The sequence below is a fragment of the Dreissena polymorpha genome, chromosome 10 (assembly GCF_020536995.1).
Source record: "Dreissena polymorpha isolate Duluth1 chromosome 10, UMN_Dpol_1.0, whole genome shotgun sequence".
NCBI lineage: Eukaryota > Metazoa > Mollusca > Bivalvia > Myida > Dreissenidae > Dreissena > Dreissena polymorpha.
In genome coordinates this window covers 57,122,282-57,142,580 of record NC_068364.1, presented here as the reverse complement: position 1 = coordinate 57,142,580, position 20,299 = coordinate 57,122,282, and the positions used below count along the sequence as shown (strand labels likewise).

Here is a 20,299-nt window from a genome sequence, read left to right as displayed (position 1 = left end):
CCACTCTCTAATTCAAGTAGTTTTCATCCGATCTTCACCAAACTTGGTCAGAAGTTGTATCTAGACGATCTTAAGGCCAAGTTTGAACATGGGCCTTGCCGGGTCAAAAACTAGGTCACGGGGTCACTTAGTGCATTTTTTAACATGCAGCATGGTGTCCTCTCTCTTATGCAAGTTGTTTTCATCCGATCTTTACCAAACTTGGTCAGAAGTTTTATCTAGATGATCTGAAGGCCAAGTTGGAACATGATCAAAAACTAGGTCACAGGGTCACTTAGTACGTTTTACCCATTGAGCATGGTGTCTGCTCTCTATTTCAAGTAGTTTAAATCCAATCTTCACCACACTTGGTCAGAAGTTGTAACTAGATGATGTGTAGGTCAAGTTCGAACATGGGCCATGCCGGGTCAAAAACTAGGTCACGGGGTCACTTAGTGTGTTTTAAACCTCACCATGTTGTCCGCTCTCCAATTCAAGTAGTTTTTATCCAATCTTCACCAAAATTGGTCAGAAGTTGTATCTTGATAATGTCTAGGGCAAGTTTGAGTATGGGTCATGCCGGGTCAAAAACAAGGTCAGAGGGTCACTTAGTGCCTTTTAAACATTCAGCATGTTGTCCGCACTCTAATTCAAGTAGTTTTCATCAAATCTTCACCAAACTTGGTCAGAAGTTATATGGAGATGATCTTAAGGCCAAGTTAGAACATGGACCTTTCTGGGTCAAAAACTAAGTCAAGGGGTCACTAAGTGTGTTTTAAAAATTGAGCATGGTGTCCGCTGTTTTTTGTGAAGACGACATGCAAAATATTATGTGTCAATGCGGCATGTGGGGGTATTTGCACGTCTGTGACAAAGCTCTAGAAGTGGAGCTAGGTACTTGTTTTTATGTCCCCCACCACTATAGTGGGGGACATTATGTTTTTTGCCCTGTCTTTGGTCTGTCTGTTGGTCTGTTGGTGTGTTTGCGCCAACTTTAACATTTTGCAATAACTTTTGCTATATTTAAGATAACAATTTCATATTTGGCATGCATGTGTATCTCATGGAGCTGCACATTTTGATTGGTAAAAGGTCAAGGTCACAGTCATCCTTCAAGGTCAAAGGCCAAAAAAACTAAATCAAAGCGGCACAGAAGGGGACATAGTGTTTCTGACAAACACATTTCTTGTTTTGTAATCCTTTTCCAATCTGAAGCAAAGTGAAAATGGCTATGTGCAAACAGCATAAAACCAGAACAGTCTGCAAGTTACTCGCAGTTTGTTCAGGTTTTCTGCTGTTTGCTGCTCATCAGTATCTTAGGGTTGGAGATAAAGCCATAAAAACTTGAATCTAGTAAGAAAGGTCTTTAATTAAATTTAACTTTTTAAGGGACTACAAGTCTGTCAAAAAACATATCTAAGTGGTGAAGGGTTAACAATGCCGTACTAGGGCTTGTCACAGTTGTTCAGAAGGCCTGCACCCCTACCATCCGCATGCAAAAATTGTGTGCGTGTTTAAGTGTTTACTTAGGAGCATTAATCCATCCCATCATAAGGAACAATACATGTATGTTTGAATATCAAAAAGTGTGTAACTCTTTTAGACCAGTTTTTGATTGTAGACAGACATTCATTGTGATAAATATTTAGTCCCTTTACTTGTTAGGGGGAGTGGGTGGGGTAGATTTTGGTGCTAGTAGTGCCAATCTGTTCTCTGTTTCTATGACTACAGAGCGTGTTGAGAAGGTATTAGAAGAGGAAGAGGACCTAGCTATTGACACTCGCAATGAGATGCAACTTTACCTGGCAAATATGGATGGGCGATTTAACTCCAGCATGAAGGTATCTTTCCATATTCCGTATAAAAACATGTTTAATGGTTCAGCCTTTTATTTACTTTTTTTTTCCTTTTGAATCTTTGACTTTCTATAAAACTCATGTTTATTACTTCAAGTGAATCATTCTATTTAGTGTGAGTTCATAAGCCAGATGTTGCAATACATGTATAGCTTCACATTTAAGCTCATATCCCTAATGATTTCCTGATTTCCATTCTTCCTACTTGCAGACAAGTTCAATTCTTCCTCCTTGAAGACAAGTTCAATTCTTCCTCCTTGTAGACAAGTTCAATTCTTCCTCCTTGTAGACAAGTTCAATTCTTCCTCCTTTTAGACAAGTTCATTTTTTCCTCCTTGTAGACAAGCTCAATTCTTCCTCCTTTTAGACAAGTTCAATTCTTCCTCCTTTTAGACAAGTTCAATTTTTTCCTCTTGTTAGACAAGTTCAATTCTTCCTCCTTGTAGACAAGTTCAATTCTTCCTCCTTGTAGACAAGTTCAATTCTTCCTCCTTGTAGACAAGTTCAATTCTTCCTCCTTTTATACAAGTTCAATTCTTCCTCCTTTTAGACAAGTTCAATTCTTCCTCCTATTAGACAAGTTCAATTCTTCCTCCTGTTAGACAAGTTCAATTCTTCCTCCTTGTAGACAAGTTCAATTCTTCTTCCTTTTAGACAAGTTTAATTCTTCCTCCTTGTAGACAAGTTCAATTCTTCCTCCTTTTAGACAAGTTCAATTCTTCCTCCTTTTAGACAAGTTCAATTTTTCCTCCTTGTAGAAAAGTTCAATTCTTCCTCCTTTTAGACAAGTTTAATTCTTTCTCCTTTTCTACAAGTTCACATTTTCATTTCTTTCTCATTTAGAACAAGTTTCTATAATCAATTCTTTCTCCTTCTAGACGTGTTCCTTCATTTTGTTCTCCCTCCTTTCATATGTGTTTGTATGTTCAAGTCTTCGTTCTTTCAGATAAGTTCCTTTGTTTAGTTCTTTTCTCTTCTATTCTAGTTTCTATTTTCACCTACGTTCACTTGAATTTCTTTTAGAGAAGTTCCTATGTTTAGTTTTTCCTCCTTTCAGATGAATTCTTTCATTCAGTTCTTACTCTTAAATTCTTCTTCTATTCATATGAGCTGTGCTCTGTGAAAAGGGGGTTTAATGCATGTGCGTAAAGTGTCGTCCCAGATCAGCCTGCGTGGACTGCAGGGATGACACTTTCTATCTAAAATAAAATTTTGCTAAGAAGAGACTTTCTTGAAACAAAAAATATCTTAAAAGCAAAAAGTTTTGTCTCTGATTAGCCTGTGCAGACTGCATTAAACACCCCTTTCACAGAACACTGCCCAATTATAATTGCTCCCTTTTACTGTTTGCTGTCTGAGTTCTTCCATTGTTTTACTTTGAAAACTTTTCAAACAAATATTGAAGTGTTTTGTGTTTCAGGTTCTGATATAGGTATCAGACATTAAATTCTTCCTTAATTTACAGGTTTGGAGAAGCAAAATGAAGCAACTGGAATCAGAGAAAAGAGAAATGAACCATAAAATCTTTAAATTGTAAGTATTGATTTTTCTATGCCCCTCTCAAAAGAAGAAGGGGTATATTGTGTTGCTGGATGTCTGTCGGTCTGTCTGTTTGTAGACCAGTCTGTCTGACGGTAGACCAGTTCGTTTCCGATCCATAGGTCAAAGGTCATGGTCAATTTCACAATAAGTTGGAAAATTCTTTTTGATCAATAACTTGTCAACGAATCCACAGATTGGCTTGATTCTTCCCATGTGCATTGGCCTTGGAAAGTAGATGACCCCTATTGAAATTGGGATCACTAGATCAAAGGTCAAGGTCACTGTCACAATAAGTGTGAAAATTGTTTCTGATCAATAACACATGAACAAATTGAATGATTGGCTTGATACTTCGCATGTGCATTGGCCTTGGACAGAAGATGACCCCTATAGAAATTGTAGTTACTAGGTCAAAGGTCATGGTCACTGTCACAATGAGTGGGAAAATCCTTTCTGATTAATAATTAACCTTGGACAGTAGATGACACTATTGACATTGAGGTCACTAGTTCAAAGCCCTGTTTGGGGGGCATATGTTTCGGACTGCACAACTCTTGTTTCTACCTGTCTTTTTAGTTCTCTAGTAGGTAGCCATAATGGCGTAGATCAATTCCAAGCTTTTGGTACCTTGCTTTCATAATATTTTCTCAGGGTTGAGTGATGTAAATTGCTTTTTATGGGGTTAGTATCCAGGCTGTTCAACTTAACCCTTTCCCACTCAGAAGCAAAGTGAAAATGGCTTTGATTAACTCTCAGTCTGTTCAGGTTTTAGTCTGTTTGCTGCTCATCAGTATCTAAGGGTTGGAAATGAAGCCTTAAAAGTTTGAATCTAGTAAGAAGTCTTTAATTAAATTAAGCTTTCTGAGGAAATACAAATGCGTCAAATTATGTTTCTCAGTGGTAAAGGGTTAAACAACTCAGGTATTTTAGGTAAAAAATGTAACAGAATTTAGGAACATAGTTGTAGACAATGCATTTAATGTAATGTCAATGCATATTAAATACTGATGACCTTGATCAGTCAGAGGACATGAAGCAAATGAAATGCTCAAAATATTATGTCGAAATAAGTTGAAGATACACATGATTTCTAATGGCTGTAAAAAGCCTTAAAGAAGGTAAAGTATTTGTTGAAGTGAAAATTATTTTTAAGTTATTTTTGTGCATGTAACTGGATGTGTTTTTTCCGCAAGAATCATTAAAGTTATCCTTCTGAAAGGAATTCTCGAAGTGTGAAACATGTTTAAAAGGTTTATAAATTACAAAATAAATCAGCCTCGCTCTGTGAAATAGTCGGTTTAAATGTGGTCCCAGATTAGCCTGTGCAGTCTTCACAGGCTAATCAGAGACAACACTTGCCGCTTCAACTGGATTTTTGTCAAGAACGGTCGTCCTTTTAACGAAAAAAATCGGGTAGTGTCGTCCCTGATTAGCCTTTGCAAACTGCACAGGCTAATCTGGGACGATATTTTAAGAACATGCATTAAACCCCCTTTCCAAAGAGTGCGGCTCGTATACATGTACTTGTTTCTAAGTCTAAGCTACCCAACCAACTACATGTATGTGTCTCTGTCCATACATGAGTAAGCCTAAGCTACCCAACCAACTACATGTATGTGTCGCTGTCCATACATGAGTAAGCCTAAGCTACCCAACCAACTACATGTATGTGTCTCTGTCCATACATGAGTAAGCCTAAGCTACCCAACCAACTACATGTATGTGTCTCTGTCCATACATGAGTAAGCCTAAGCTACCCAACCAACTACATGTATGTGTCGCTGTCCATACATGAGTAAGCCTAAGCTACCCAACCAACTACATGTATGTGTCTCTGTCCATACATGAGTAAGTCTAAGCTACCCAACCAACTACATGTATGTGTCGCTGTCCATACATGAGTAAGCCTAAGCTACCCAACCAACTACATGTATGTGTCTCTGTCCATACATGAGTAAGCCTAAGCTACCCAACCAACTACATGTGCGTGTCTCTGTCCATACATGAGTAAGCCTAAGCTACCCAACCAACTACATGTATGTGTCTCTGTCCATACATCAGTAAGCCTAAGCTACCCAACCAACTACATGTATGTGTCTCTGTCCATACATGAGTAAGCCTAAGCTACCCAACCAACTACATGTATGTGTCTCTGTCCATACATGAGTAAGCCTAAGCTACCCAACCAACTACATGTATGTGTCTCTGTCCATACATAAGTAAGCCTAAGCTACCCAACCAACTACATGTGTGTGTCTCTGTCCATACATGAGTAAGCCTAAGTTACCCAACCAACTACATGTATGTGTCTCTGTCCATACATCAGTAAGCCTAAGCTACCCAACCAACTACATGTATGTGTCTCTGTCCATACATGAGTAAGCCTAAGCTACCCAACCAACTACATGTATGTGTCTCTGTCCATACATGAGTAAGCCTAAGCTACCCAACCAACTACATGTATGTGTCTCTGTCCATACACGAGTAAGCCTAAGCTACCCAACCAACTACATGTATGTGTCTCTGTCCATACATGAGTAAGCCTAAGCTACCCAACCAACTACATGTATGTGTCTCTGTCCATACATGAGTAAGCCTAAGCTACCCAACCAACTACATGTATGTGTCTCTGTCCATACATGAGTAAGCCTAAGCTACCCAACCAACTACATGTATGTGTCTCTGTCCATACACGAGTAAGCCTAAGCTACCCAACCAACTACATGTATGTGTCGCTGTCCATACATGAGTAAGCCTAAGCTACCCAACCAACTACATGTATGTGTTTGTCCATACATGAGTAAGCCTAAGCTACCCAACCAACTACATGTGCGTGTCTCTGTCCATACATGAGTAAGCCTAAGCTACCCAACCAACTACATGTATGTGTCTCTGTCCATACATCAGTAAGCCTAAGCTACCCAACCAACTACATGTATGTGTCTCTGTCCATACATGAGTAAGCCTAAGCTACCCAACCAACTACATGTGCGTGTCTCTGTCCATACATGAGTAAGCCTAAGCTACCCAATCAACTACATGTATGTGTCTCTGTCCATACATGAGTAAGCCTAAGCTACCCAACCAACTACATGTATGTGTCTCTGTCCATACATAAGTAAGCCTAAGCTACCCAACCAACTACATGTGTGTGTCTCTGTCCATACATGAGTAAGCCTAAGTTACCCAACCAACTACATGTATGTGTCTCTGTCCATACATCAGTAAGCCTAAGCTACCCAACCAACTACATGTATGTGTCTCTGTCCATACATGAGTAAGCCTAAGCTACCCAACCAACTACATGTATATGTCTCTGTCCATACATGAGTAAGCCTAAGCTACCCAACCAACTACATGTATGTGTCTCTGTCCATACATGAGTAAGCCTAAGCTACCCAACCAACTACATCTATGTGTTTGTCCATAAATGAGTAAGCCTAAGCTACCCAACCAACTACATGTATGTGTTTGTCCATACATGAGTAAGCCTAAGCTACCCAACCAACTACATGTGTGTGTCTGTCCATACATGAGTAAGCCTAAGCTACCCAACCAACTACATGTATGTGTTTGTCCATACATGAGTAAGCCTAAGCTACCCAACCAACTACATGTATGTGTCTCTGTCCATACATGAGTAAGCCTAAGCTACCCAACCAACTACATGTATGTGTCTCTGTCCATACATGAGTAAGCCTAAGCTACCCAACCAACTACATGTATGTGTCTCTGTCCATACATGAGTAAGCCTAAGCTACCCAACCAACTACATGTATGTGTCTCTGTCCATACATGAGTAAGCCTAAGCTACCCAACCAACTACATGTATGTGTCTCTGTCCATACATGAGTAAGCCTAAGCTACCCAACCAACTACATGTATGTGTCTCTGTCCATACACGAGTAAGCCTAAGCTACCCAACCAACTACATGTATGTGTCTCTGTCCATACATGAGTAAGCCTAAGCTACCCAACCAACTACATGTATGTGTCTCTGTCCATACATGAGTAAGCCTAAGCTACCCAACCAACTACATGTATGTGTCTCTGTCCATACATGAGTAAGCCTAAGCTACCCAACCAACTACATGTATGTGTCTCTGTCCATACATGAGTAAGCCTAAGCTACCCAACCAACTACATGTATGTGTCTCTGTCCATACACGAGTAAGCCTAAGCTACCCAACCAACTACATGTATGTGTCTCTGTCCATACATGAGTAAGCCTAAGCTACCCAACCAACTACATGTATGTGTTTGTCCATACATGAGTAAGCCTAAGCTACCCAACCAACTACATGTATGTGTTTGTCCATACATGAGTAAGCCTAAGCTACCCAACCAACTACATGTATGTGTCTCTGTCCATACATGAGTAAGCCTAAGCTACCCAACCAACTACATGTATGTGTCTCTATCCATACATGAGTAAGCCTATGCTACCCAACCAACTACATGTATGTGTCTCTGTCCTTACATGAGTAAGCCTAAGCTACCCAACCAACTACATGTATGTGTCTCTGTCCATACATCAGTAAGCCTAAGCTACCCAACCAACTACATGTATGTGTCTCTGTCCATACATGAGTAAGCCTAAGCTACCCAACCAACTACATGTATGTGTCGCTGTCCATACATGAGTAAGCCTAAGCTACCCAACCAACTACATGTATGTGTTTGTCCATACATGAGTAAGCCTAAGCTACCCAACCAACTACATGTATGTGTCGCTGTCCATACATGAGTAAGCCTAAGCTACCCAACCAACTACATGTATGTGTCTCTGTCCATACATGAGTAAGCCTAAGCTACCCAACCAACGACATGTATGTGTCTCTGTCCATACATGAGTAAGCCTAAGCTACCCAACCAACTACATGTATGTGTCTCTGTCCATACATGAGTAAGCCTAAGCTACCCAACCAACTACATGTATGTGTCTCTGTCCATACATGAGTAAGCCTAAGCTACCCAACCAACTACATGTATGTGTCTGTCCATACATGAGTAAGCCTAAGCTACCCAACCAACTACATGTATGTGTTTGTCCATACATGAGTAAGCCTAAGCTACCCAACCAACTACATGTATGTGTCTCTGTCCATACATGAGTAAGCCTAAGCTACCCAACCAACTACATGTATGTGTCTCTGTCCATACATGAGTAAGCCTAAGCTACCCAACCAACTACATGTATGTGTCTCTGTCCATACATGAGTAAGCCTTAGCTACCCAACCAACTACATGTATGTGTCTCTGTCCATACATGAGTAAGCCTAAGCTACCCAACCAACTACATGTATGTGTCTGTCCATACATGAGTAAGCGTAAGCTACCCAACCAACTACATGTATGTGTCTCTGTCCATACATGAGTAAGCCTAAGCTACCCAACCAACTACATGTATGTGTCTCTGTCCATACATGAGTAAGCCTAAGCTACCCAACCAACTACATGTGTGTGTCTATGTCCATACATGAGTAAGCCTAAGCTACCCAACCAACTACATGTATGTGTCTCTGTCCATACATGAGTAAGCCTAAGCTACCCAATCAACTACATGTATGTGTCTCTGTCCTTACATGAGTAAGCCTAAGCTACCCAATCAACTACATGTATGTGTCTCTGTCCATACATGAGTAAGCCTAAGCTACCCAACCAACTACATGTATGTGTCTCTGTCCATACATGAGTAAGCCTAAGCTACCCAACCAACTACATGTATGTGTCTCTGTCCATACATGAGTAAGCCTAAGCTACCCAACCAACTACATGTATGTGTCTCTGTCCTTACATGAGTAAGCCTAAGCTACCCAACCAACTACATGTATGTGTCTCTGTCCTTACATGAGTAAGCCTAAGCTACCCAACCAACTACATGTATGTGTCTCTGTCCATACATGAGTAAGCCTAAGCTACCCAACCAACTACATGTATGTGTCTCTGTCCTTACATGAGTAAGCCTAAGCTACCCAATCAACTACATGTATGTGTCTCTGTCCATACATGAGTAAGCCTAAGCTACCCAACCAACTACATGTATGTGTCTCTGTCCATACATGAGTAAGCCTAAGCTACCCAACCAACTACATGTATGTGTCTCTGTCCATACATGAGTAAGCCTAAGCTACCCAACCAACTACATGTATGTGTCTCTGTCCATACATGAGTAAGCCTAAGCTACCCAACCAACTACATGTATGTGTCTCTGTCCATACATGAGTAAGCCTAAGCTACCCAACCAACTACATGTATGTGTCTCTGTCCATACATGAGTAAGCCTAAGCTACCCAACCAACTACATGTATGTGTCTCTGTCCATACATGAGTAAGCCTAAGCTACCCAACCAACTACATGTATGTGTCTCTGTCCATACATGAGTAAGCCTAAGTTACCCAACCAACTACATGTATGTGTCTCTGTCCATACATGAGTAAGCCTAAGCTTCCCAACCAACTACATGTATGTGTCTTTGTCCATACATGAGTAAGCCTAAGCTACCCAACCAACTACATGTATGTGTCTCTGTCCATACATGAGTAAGCCTTAGCTACCCAACCAACTACATGTGCGTGTCTCTGTCCATACATGAGTAAGCCTAAGCTACCCAACCAACTACATGTATGTGTCTCTGTCCATACATGAGTAAGCCTAAGCTACCCAACCAACTACATGTGCGTGTCTCTGTCCATACATGAGTAAGCCTAAGCTACCCAATCAACTACATGTGCGTGTCTCTGTCAATACATGAGTAAGCCTAAGCTACCCAACCAACTACATGTATATGTCTCTGTCCATACATGAGTAAGCCTAAGCTACCCAACCAACTACATGTATGTGTCTCTGTCCATACATGAGTAAGCCTAAGCTACCCAACCAACTACATGTATGTGTCTCTGTCCATACATGAGTAAGCCTAAGCTACCCAACCAACTACATGTATGTGTCTCTGTCCATACATGAGTAAGCCTAAGCTACCCAACCAACTACATGTGTGTGTCTCTGTCCATACATGAGTAAGCCTAAGCTACCCAACCAACTACATGTATGTGTCTCTGTCCATACATGAGTAAGCCTAAGCTACTCAACCAACTACATGTATGTGTCTCTGTCCATACATGAGTAAGCCAAAGCTACCCAACCAACTACATGTATGTGTCTCTGTCCATACATCAGTAAGCCTAAGCTACCCAACCAACTACATGTATGTGTCTCTGTCCATACATGAGTAAGCCAAAGCTACCCAACCAACTACATGTATGTGTCTCTGTCCATACATGAGTAAGCCTAAGCTACCCAACCAACTACATGTATGTGTCTCTGTCCATACATGAGTAAGCCTAAGCTACCCAACCAACTACATGTATGTGTCTCTGTCCATACATGAGTAAGCCTAAGCTACCCAACCAACTACATGTATGTGTCTCTGTCCATATATGAGTAAGCCTAAGCTACCCAACCAACTACATGTATGTGTCTCTGTCCATACATGAGTAAGCCTAAGTTACCCAACCAACTACATGTATGTGTCTCTGTCCATACATGAGTAAGCCTAAGCTACCCAACCAACTACATGTGTGTGTCTCTGTCCATACATGAGTAAGCCTAAGCTACCCAACCAACTACATGTATGTGTCTCTGTCCATACATGAGTAAGCCTAAGCTTCCCAACCAACTACATGTATGTGTTTGTCCATACATGAGTAAGCCTAAGCTACCCAACCAACTACATGTATGTGTCTCTGTCCATACATGAGTAAGCCTAAGCTACCCAACCAACTACATGTATGTGTCTCTGTCCATACATGAGTAAGCCAAAGCTACCCATCCAACTACATGTATGTGTCTCTGTCCTTACATGAGTAAGCCTAAGCTACCCAACCAACTACATGTATGTGTATTTGTCCATACATGAGTAAGCCTAAGCTACCCAACCAACTACATGTATGTGTCTCTGTCCATACATGAGTAAGCCTAAGCTACCCAACCAACTACATGTGCGTGTCTCTGTCCATACATGAGTAAGCCTAAGCTACCCAACCAACTACATGTATGTGTCTCTGTCCATACATGAGTAAGCCTAAGCTACCCAACCAACTACATGTGCGTGTCTCTGTCCATACATGAGTAAGCCTAAGCTACCCAATCAACTACATGTGCGTGTCTCTGTCAATACATGAGTAAGCCTAAGCTACCCAACCAACTACATGTATATGTCTCTGTCCATACATGAGTAAGCCTAAGCTACCCAACCAACTACATGTATGTGTCTCTGTCCATACATGAGTAAGCCTAAGCTACCCAACCAACTACATGTATGTGTCTCTGTCCATACATGAGTAAGCCAAAGCTACCCAACCAACTACATGTATGTGTCTCTGTCCATACATGAGTAAGCCTAAGTTACCCAACCAACTACATGTATGTGTCTCTGTCCAAACATGAGTAAGCCTAAGCTACCCAATCAACTACATGTGCGTGTCTCTGTCAATACATGAGTAAGCCTAAGCTACCCAACCAACTACATGTATATGTCTCTGTCCATACATGAGTAAGCCTAAGCTACCCAACCAACTACATGTATGTGTCTCTGTCCATATATGAGTAAGCCTAAGCTACCCAACCAACTACATGTATGTGTCTCTGTCCATACATGAGTAAGCCTAAGCTACCCAACCAACTACATGTATGTGTCTCTGTCCATACATGAGTAAGCCTAAGCTACCCAACCAACTACATGTGCGTGTCTCTGTCCATACATGAGTAAGCCTAAGCTACCCAACCAACTACATGTATGTGTCTCTGTCCATACATGAGTAAGCCTAAGCTACCCAACCAACTACATGTGCGTGTCTCTGTCCAAACATGAGTAAGCCTAAGCTACCCAATCAACTACATGTGCGTGTCTCTGTCAATACATGAGTAAGCCTAAGCTACCCAACCAACTACATGTATGTGTCTCTGTCCATACATGAGTAAGCCTAAGCTACCCAACCAACTACATGTATGTGTCTCTGTCCATACATGAGTAAGCGTAAGCTACCCAACCAACTACATGTATGTGTCTCTGTCCATACATGAGTAAGCCTAAGCTACCCAACCAACTACATGTATGTGTCTCTGTCCATACATGAGTAAGCCTAAGCTACCCAACCAACTACATGTATGTGTCTCTATCCATACATGAGTAAGCCTAAGCTACCCAACCAACTACATGTATGTGTCTCTGTCCATACATGAGTAAGCCTAAGCTACCCAACCAACTACATGTATGTGTCTCTGTCCATACATGAGTAAGCCTAAGCTACCCAACCAACTACATGTGCGTGTCTCTGTCCATACATGAGTAAGCCTAAGCTACCCAACCAACTACATGTATGTGTCTCTGTCCATACATGAGTAAGCCTAAGCTACCCAACCAACTACATGTATGTGTCTCTGTCCATACATGAGTAAGCCAAAGCTACCCAACCAACTACATGTATGTGTCTCTGTCCATACATGAGTAAGCCTAAGCTACCCAACCAACTACATGTATGTGTCTCTGTCCATACATGAGTAAGCCTAAGCTACCCAACCAACTACATGTATGTGTCTCTGTCCATACATGAGTAAGCCTAAGCTACCCAACCAACTACATGTATGTGTCTCTGTCCATACATGAGTAAGCCTAAGCTACCCAACCAACTACATGTATGTGTCTCTGTCCATACATGAGTAAGCCTAAGCTACCCAACCAACTACATGTGTGTGTCTCTGTCCATACATGAGTCTGGCTCAGGGAAAACCTTATCAGCTCTATGGAATTTTTTGGTTTTACATGTAGGAAGTCTCTTCTAAACAAACATACAGATTAAGCCTAAGTGAGGTCACTGATCATGGCACACTACGCTCATACATTATACTAGATTTTCGTTTAGAAGAGACATCACGCATTAAGCCCAGTTCTAAACAATAAGGTTCATATGCATATTTCTCCTCAGATTCAACGAGGTCCTTCTGGAGACGGGAATACTCCTGGTACATCCCCTACTCAAAGACAAGGACAGACAGACCATCTTCAACAACGCCGCCACACAGGTCCCCAGGAAACAACTACAGGCTCTGCTCTTGAAACGGCAACCCAAATGCATGAAGGTTTGTTGTTAGGTCATGAGGCCAAATTGAGGACATGAGGTCAAATTGAAGAAATTTTTTTTTTGCTCTTTAAATGGGTTGTTACTTAGTTGTGAGTGAATTAATTGATGCAATTGTTTTACCCCTGAAAGCAATGTTTTAGAGGAGAGGATATATATTAGAACGACAACCCAGATGCATCAAGCTTTGTTGTTAGCAAATGTCAGGAGCAAGAATGAGGTCAATAAATTCAGCAGTTTGTCCAAGTGATGGCGATTATTGTATAACTTCTGAAACGGTCTGTTGTTAGTTTGTTTGTGTTTATAAAAAATGTCTTTTTTATAAAATTTCTAGCACAACTGCAATATTTTGAACACGTTTTGGTTCACCATTTCGATCTTTTGTGATTGCATTTTGTCTGTAATTTGTCGTCAACCTTCTAGAGGCCACAATTATAGTCCAATCTTCAAGAACCTTTGTCATAATTATTGTACCAATGATATCTCTGCCTGGTTCAAAACTGGATTACTGGAGGTCAAAAACTAGGTCAGTGCGTCAAATTAAAGAAAAGGCCTGCTAACACTGTAGAAGTCACATTTGAATCGTCATCAAACTGTCAAAACATATGTTTTAACCCTTTCAGTGCAGGAACCGAATTTTTAAGGCCTTTGCAAACAGTTTGGATCCAGATGAGACGCCACTGAACGTGGCGTCTCATCAGGATTCAAACTGTTTGCTATTCTGATAGTATTCTTTGAAAAAAATTGAAGAAAATGATAATTTTAGAAATTCAGCAGACGACATTTAAGCAGACGACAAATTTCCCAGCATGCAAAGGGTTAATGATGTCACAGAGTATGAAAATGTTTCTGATACTATGAAAATCATGGCCAATGGAAGTAGTGCAGTTTTCTTTAACAAGTATAGTTGAACCGGATTAAAGCTTTTATGGGCCAAATTTATTGTCCAATCTTTATGAAACTATGTCACAGCATAGGTCCACATTTAATCTTGGCTGAAGTTGAAACTGGGTCATGTGAGGTAAAAAACAATGTCACTAGATCAGATTAAAAAAGCCTGTTAACATTCTCTAAGTCATTTTTTTTCCAATCTTCCTGAATTTTGTGGAAACATCTGTTCTTATGATATCTCAGCCAAGTTCAAAAATAAAAATGTGCGTGGAAATCAAATATTTATGTTTCAATACAACTTTAGTCGCACCGATTATTCACAGCTGGAGGCTGAGTTACTGCGACTGCCATCAGAGCTGCAGGGATCTGCCATCAATAACCACTGTGGAACTGAGAGACTCTGGTCCCAACAGTCCCTGGTAACTACATATGAGTCTTATTCTTGGAAAACTAGGCTTACTGCAATAAAATTGTGTTAAGTGTTCCACATAAGCCTGTGTAGTCTGCATGGGGACAACTCTTCACTTTATGGAATTTTTCATTAAAAGGAAGTCTCTTATATAAAAATTCCATTTAAAGCGGAGTTGTCATTCCTGATTAGATAGTGCATTACACGTTAGATAGATGGGATGACACATTACACACTTAGATCGTTGGTATGACACATTACACACTTAGATAGATGGTATGACACGTTACACACTTAGATCGTTGGTATGACACATTACACACTTAGATAGATGGTATGACACGTTACACACTTAGATAGATGGTATGACACGCTACACACTTAGATAGATGATATGACACATTACACACTTAGATAGATGGTATGACACGTTACACACTTAGATAGATAGTATGACACATTACACACTTAGATAGATGGTATGACACATTACACACTTAGATAGATGGTATGACACGTTACACACTTAGATAGATGGTATGACACATTACACACTTAGATATAAGGTATGACATGTTACACACTTAGATGGTATGACACGTTACACACTTAGATAGATGGTATGACACATTACACACTTAGATAGATGGTATGACACGTGACACACTTAGATAGATGGTATGACATGTTACACACTTAGATAGATGGTATGACACATTACACACTTAGATAGATGGTATGACATGTTACACACTTAGATAGATAGTATGACACATTACACACTTAGATAGATGGTATGAAACATTACACACTTACATAGATGGTTTGACACGTTACACACTTAGATAGATGATATGACACATTACACACTTAAATAGATGGTATGACACGTTACACACTTAGATAGATAGTATGACACATAATACACTTAGATAGATGGTATGACACGTTACACACTTAGATAGATGGGATGACACATTACACACTAAGATAGATGGTATGACGCGTTACACACTTAGATAGATGGTATGACACGTTACACACTTATATAGATGGTATGACACGTTACACACTTAGATAGATGGTATGACACATTACACACTTAGATAGATGGTATGACGCGTTACACACTTAGGTATATGGTATGACACGTTACACACTTAGATAGATGGTATGACACATTACACACTTAGATAGATGGTATGACACGTTACACACTTAGATAGATGGTATGACACGTTACACACTTAGATAGATGGTATGACAGTTACACACTTAGATAGATGGTATGACACGTTACACACTAAGATAGATCGTCTACTGAATGTAATAAGTCATGTAACTGACATTTTTATACATTTTTATTTTTTTCCATTTTTGTGTTTATTAAGGTGACATACATCAACTGTTAGAATATTAAGTCAACCTTTTTGGTAAAAATAGTGTTTTTACCAAATTTTCGAAATTAACATTACGAACAAATGTCATTTTCTGAATATAAAAAGTAGCGTAACTGACATTTTGTTCAATTTTCAGGAGAAGCAAAAAACTGTTTTATTAAAATAATCCACATGTTTTCGTACTCAAATTTTCTGATTAGTATTATAATAACACTTGAAAAACGAAACAAAACTCCAAAATTGATATGCCTTTTTTTAAAACAATAACAAATTAAGAAAGGGCCAGTTACCATAATTTCAACACTCAAATATTTTGAATGCAAAAAACCACGTAAGTGCTCTTACAGTATTTTAGAAAATGTCAGAAAATATACATTACTGAACAATTCACAAAATGTCAGTTACCCTAGTTAATACATTCAGTAGACGAGATGGTATGACACGTAACACACTTAGATAGATGATATGACACGTTACACACTTAGATAGATGGTATTACACATTACACACTTAGATAGATGGTATGACACGTTACACACTTAGATAGATAGTATGACACGTTACACACTTAGATAGATAGTATGACACGTTACACACTTGCATTAAGCCCTGTTTTCCCAGAATGTGGCTATGTTTTTTTCAATTGGTTACTTCTTTGTTGTAAGTAAATTAATGTACATGTGTATACCTCTGAAAACGATGTATTAACCCTTTTCCACTCAGAAGCAAAGTAAAAATTGCTATTTGCAAACAGCATAAAACCAGAACAGCCTGCAAGTAACTCGCAGTCTGTTCAGCATTTATGCTGTTTGCTGCTCATCAGTATCTAAGGATTGGAAATGAAGCATTAAAAACTTGAATCTAGTCAGAAAGTTCTTCAATGAAATTTAACTTTCTAAGGGACTTCAATTGCATAGAAATACGTAGCAAAGTGGTACAGGGTTAAAGGGGGGTATATTGAGCAACTGGTGGTTGGGATGGTTGGTCAGTATTTTGGCTATCCACTACAATAACAAGTTTGTGGAAAAAAAAATTCAGTATTTATCTCAACCATTAAAGTTTAACTTCTAATTCAAGTATTTCATCACCATTAATTGTGTACTGATATGCTGAACACATTTTTTATTTCCAGTGATCCACACATCAAAACTTGCAACACACCAAATTATGGGGACAACAAAAATCTAACATATTTAATCTAAACATTTTAACATGAAGTTGAATACTCGTCTCTGTTTTGGTATTACTCTGATTCAGTTGGAACTGGCTATTGTAAAAAAAAAGAATTGTTTAGTTTATTTTGCTTTTCTTGTGTGGCAAAAAAATAAGTGCAGTATTAGCAAAAAGCAACTCAGCATTATGTCGAATTATTTTGATACAATGACTGTAAATAACTGGACGATCATGTATTTTGTTCACATAGCATGTGATCTTGTGAGAAAGTATCAACACAATATTAACAGAAATAAAATTATGCAACAAATATAATAGAAATACATATTTTTTACAGGAATCTAAAATGGCACCTAGTGTAATCTTACCCCACATTCTTGCATATGAGGTCAACAAGCCTAAAATTAGTGCAGTCAGGTAAGTAAATCATGTGAGATCATCAATCAGGTAAGTAAATCATGTGAGATCATCAATCAGGTAAGTAAATCATGTGAGATCATCAATCAGGTAAGTAAATCATGTGAGATCATCAGTGAGGTAAGTAAATCATGTGAGATCATCAAGTCAGGTAAGTGAATCATGAGAGATCATCAGTCAGGTAAGTAAATCATGTGAGATCATCAGTCAGGTAAGTAAATCACACCAGTCAGGTAAGTAAATCATGTGAGATCATCAAGTCAGGTAAGTAAATTATGTGAGATAATCAATCATGTAAGTAAATCATGTGAGATCATCAGTGAGGTAAGTAAATCATGTGAGATCATCAAGTCAGGTAAGTAAATCATGTGAGGTCATCAGTCTGGTAAGTAAATAATGTGAGATCATCAGTCTAGTAAGTAAATCATGTGAGATAATCAGTCAGGTAAGTAAATCATGTGAGATCATCAGTCAGGTAAGTAAATCATGTGAGATCATAAGTCAGGCAAGTAAATCATGTGAGAATATCAGGTAGGCAAGTAAATCATGTGAGATCATCAGTCAGGTAATTAATCATGTGAGATCATCAATCAGGTAAGTAAATCATGTGATATCATCAGTCAGGTAAGTAAATCATGTGAGATCATCAGTCAGGTAAGTAAATCATGTGGCATCATCAGTCAGGTAAGTAAATTATGTGAGATCATCAGTCAGGTAAGTAAATCATGCGAGAGCATCAGTCAGGTAAGTAAATCACACCAGTCAGGTAAGTAAATCATGTGAGATCATGAGTCAGGTAAGTAAATCATGTGAGATCATCTGTCAGGTAAGTAAATCATGTGAGATCATCAGTCAGGTAAGTAAATCATGCAAGATCATCACTCAGGTAAGTAAATCATGTGAGATCATCAGTATGGTAAGTAAATCATGTGAGATCATCAAGCACAATGTAAAGATGTTTGTGATAAGCAATTTTTGTTTAGTTGGTGAAATATTAAAACAGAATGAGATAAATCTGCTTATCTACACCCTGCATATAAATTATTGGTACCACTAACATTATAGTGATTGTAAGCTTCATGTGGGTTAAAATATTACATTTTGCATCATACTTTAAGATAGGAAGTGCTTTTTCCCACCGTTGTGGGAAAAGGTAATGTGCCCTTTAGATTAAAAAACAATGTGTTGTTTCCACTTATGCATTTGGAATGTCTGTTGTTCTTTTTCGCTTATAAATATGATCACATTCAAAATATGTTTTTTAACATTACATTTTGCAAAAATAAAATTGATACAGGCTTGGACTGAACATTTAGATTTAGTAACTCTTTTTTTTCTTTAAAATTTCAATATGTATGTGTGTGCCTGGGAATGAGGCCAAATTTTGCCCTAAAATTTGAAGAAAAAACCAACTCAACAGGATTGTGTCATTTCCCTACTCTTACCCGACTTTTAGTGCACCCAGTAATGTCCTTCCTTAACCCATTTATGCCTAGTGTCTAGAAAAAAGGCCTTGGCAAACAGCGTAGACCCAGATGAGATGCCTCATGATGCAGCGTCTCATTAGGGTCTGCGCTGTTTGATTAAAGGAATTTCTGTAAGAAATATTCTAAATATAGAAATAAATATACTAGACATCCCTAATTTTGGAAATAAATTGATCCAATTTACAAGTATGGGAGAGTCCACTAGGCATAAATGGGTTAAAACCTAACCTTATTTACCTCAACATGTCAATTATTTCACCTGAACCCATGGGCTTGTTAATGTCAAATACCCTCCGTCTGTAGGACATTGGGCCAGAACAGGAAGCGGTACCTCATGGGTCGGACAGAGAGTTTCAACATCAGTGACGGGAACTGCGTGACCTTTATACGTGACCTCACTAAGCCTACCTACATGCAGCATTATCCACACGAGGTACCCTCCTTCCACTGATGGGTGCCCACATGTTCTTCTCTTACATCTGGTTGTGTTTATAAACTCGGCGTTGATTTTTTTTTTGTATCCAGTCATAGCTGTTATTGCTTTTATTTTAGTCAGATTGTTTTTACCATCTGAGCTTTCCATCATTTTTTTTACCTAGTCAAAGCTGTTTCTGATTAAATGAGAACTTTCTACACTTATATATATTTTGCTATCCTTCAATTAGTTTTTTTAATACATTTTATTATCAAAGAAATTAGTCATAGTTTTTAGATTTGACTTGAGTTTTTTTGTTTTTTTTGGATCGATCTATTTTGTGGGTCTATCTATGTTTTTCTAATACCAAAAGAGTATTTATAAGTTAAGTGTTTATTTGTTTATGTGCAATATTGAAGCATTTTTACCCTTGTTATCAGTATACAGTCATTCAACATTTGTCTATTCATTTATTTTTTTGTTATTAAAATATGTACCATAACCCTAATTTGTGTGGCTTTTGACTAAACATCTTTGTTATACCCCCATTACCATTGGTAATGCAGGCTATATAGGAGTAAATTTGTTGG

The 20,299-nt window shown here is 38.9% G+C and overlaps 1 protein-coding gene across 4 annotated transcripts in view; it reads left to right on the top strand.

Moving 5' to 3' along the window:
• Positions 1-20,005, top strand: part of LOC127847259 (paramyosin-like) — a 71,986-nt gene extending 51,981 nt beyond the window's left edge. Inside the window, exons 25-30 of one of the 4 annotated variants that reach the window (XR_008033878.1) lie at positions 1,711-1,820; positions 3,301-3,368; positions 13,365-13,518; positions 14,732-14,827; positions 17,728-17,867; positions 17,898-19,736. Coding sequence is in view for 1 of the 4 variants with exons in the window: in XM_052379053.1 (XP_052235013.1) it covers positions 1,711-1,820; positions 3,301-3,368; positions 13,365-13,518; positions 14,732-14,827; positions 17,728-17,807; positions 19,598-19,745 (656 nt within the window). In the remaining 3 variants the exon portion in view is untranslated. Of the gene's footprint in view, positions 1-1,710; positions 1,821-3,300; positions 3,369-13,364; positions 13,519-14,731; positions 14,828-17,727 lie in introns of all 4 variants that reach the window. The other 3 variants (XR_008033879.1, XR_008033880.1, XM_052379053.1) reach the window with 3 other exon arrangements.
• Positions 20,006-20,299: the final 294 nt, after the last annotated feature.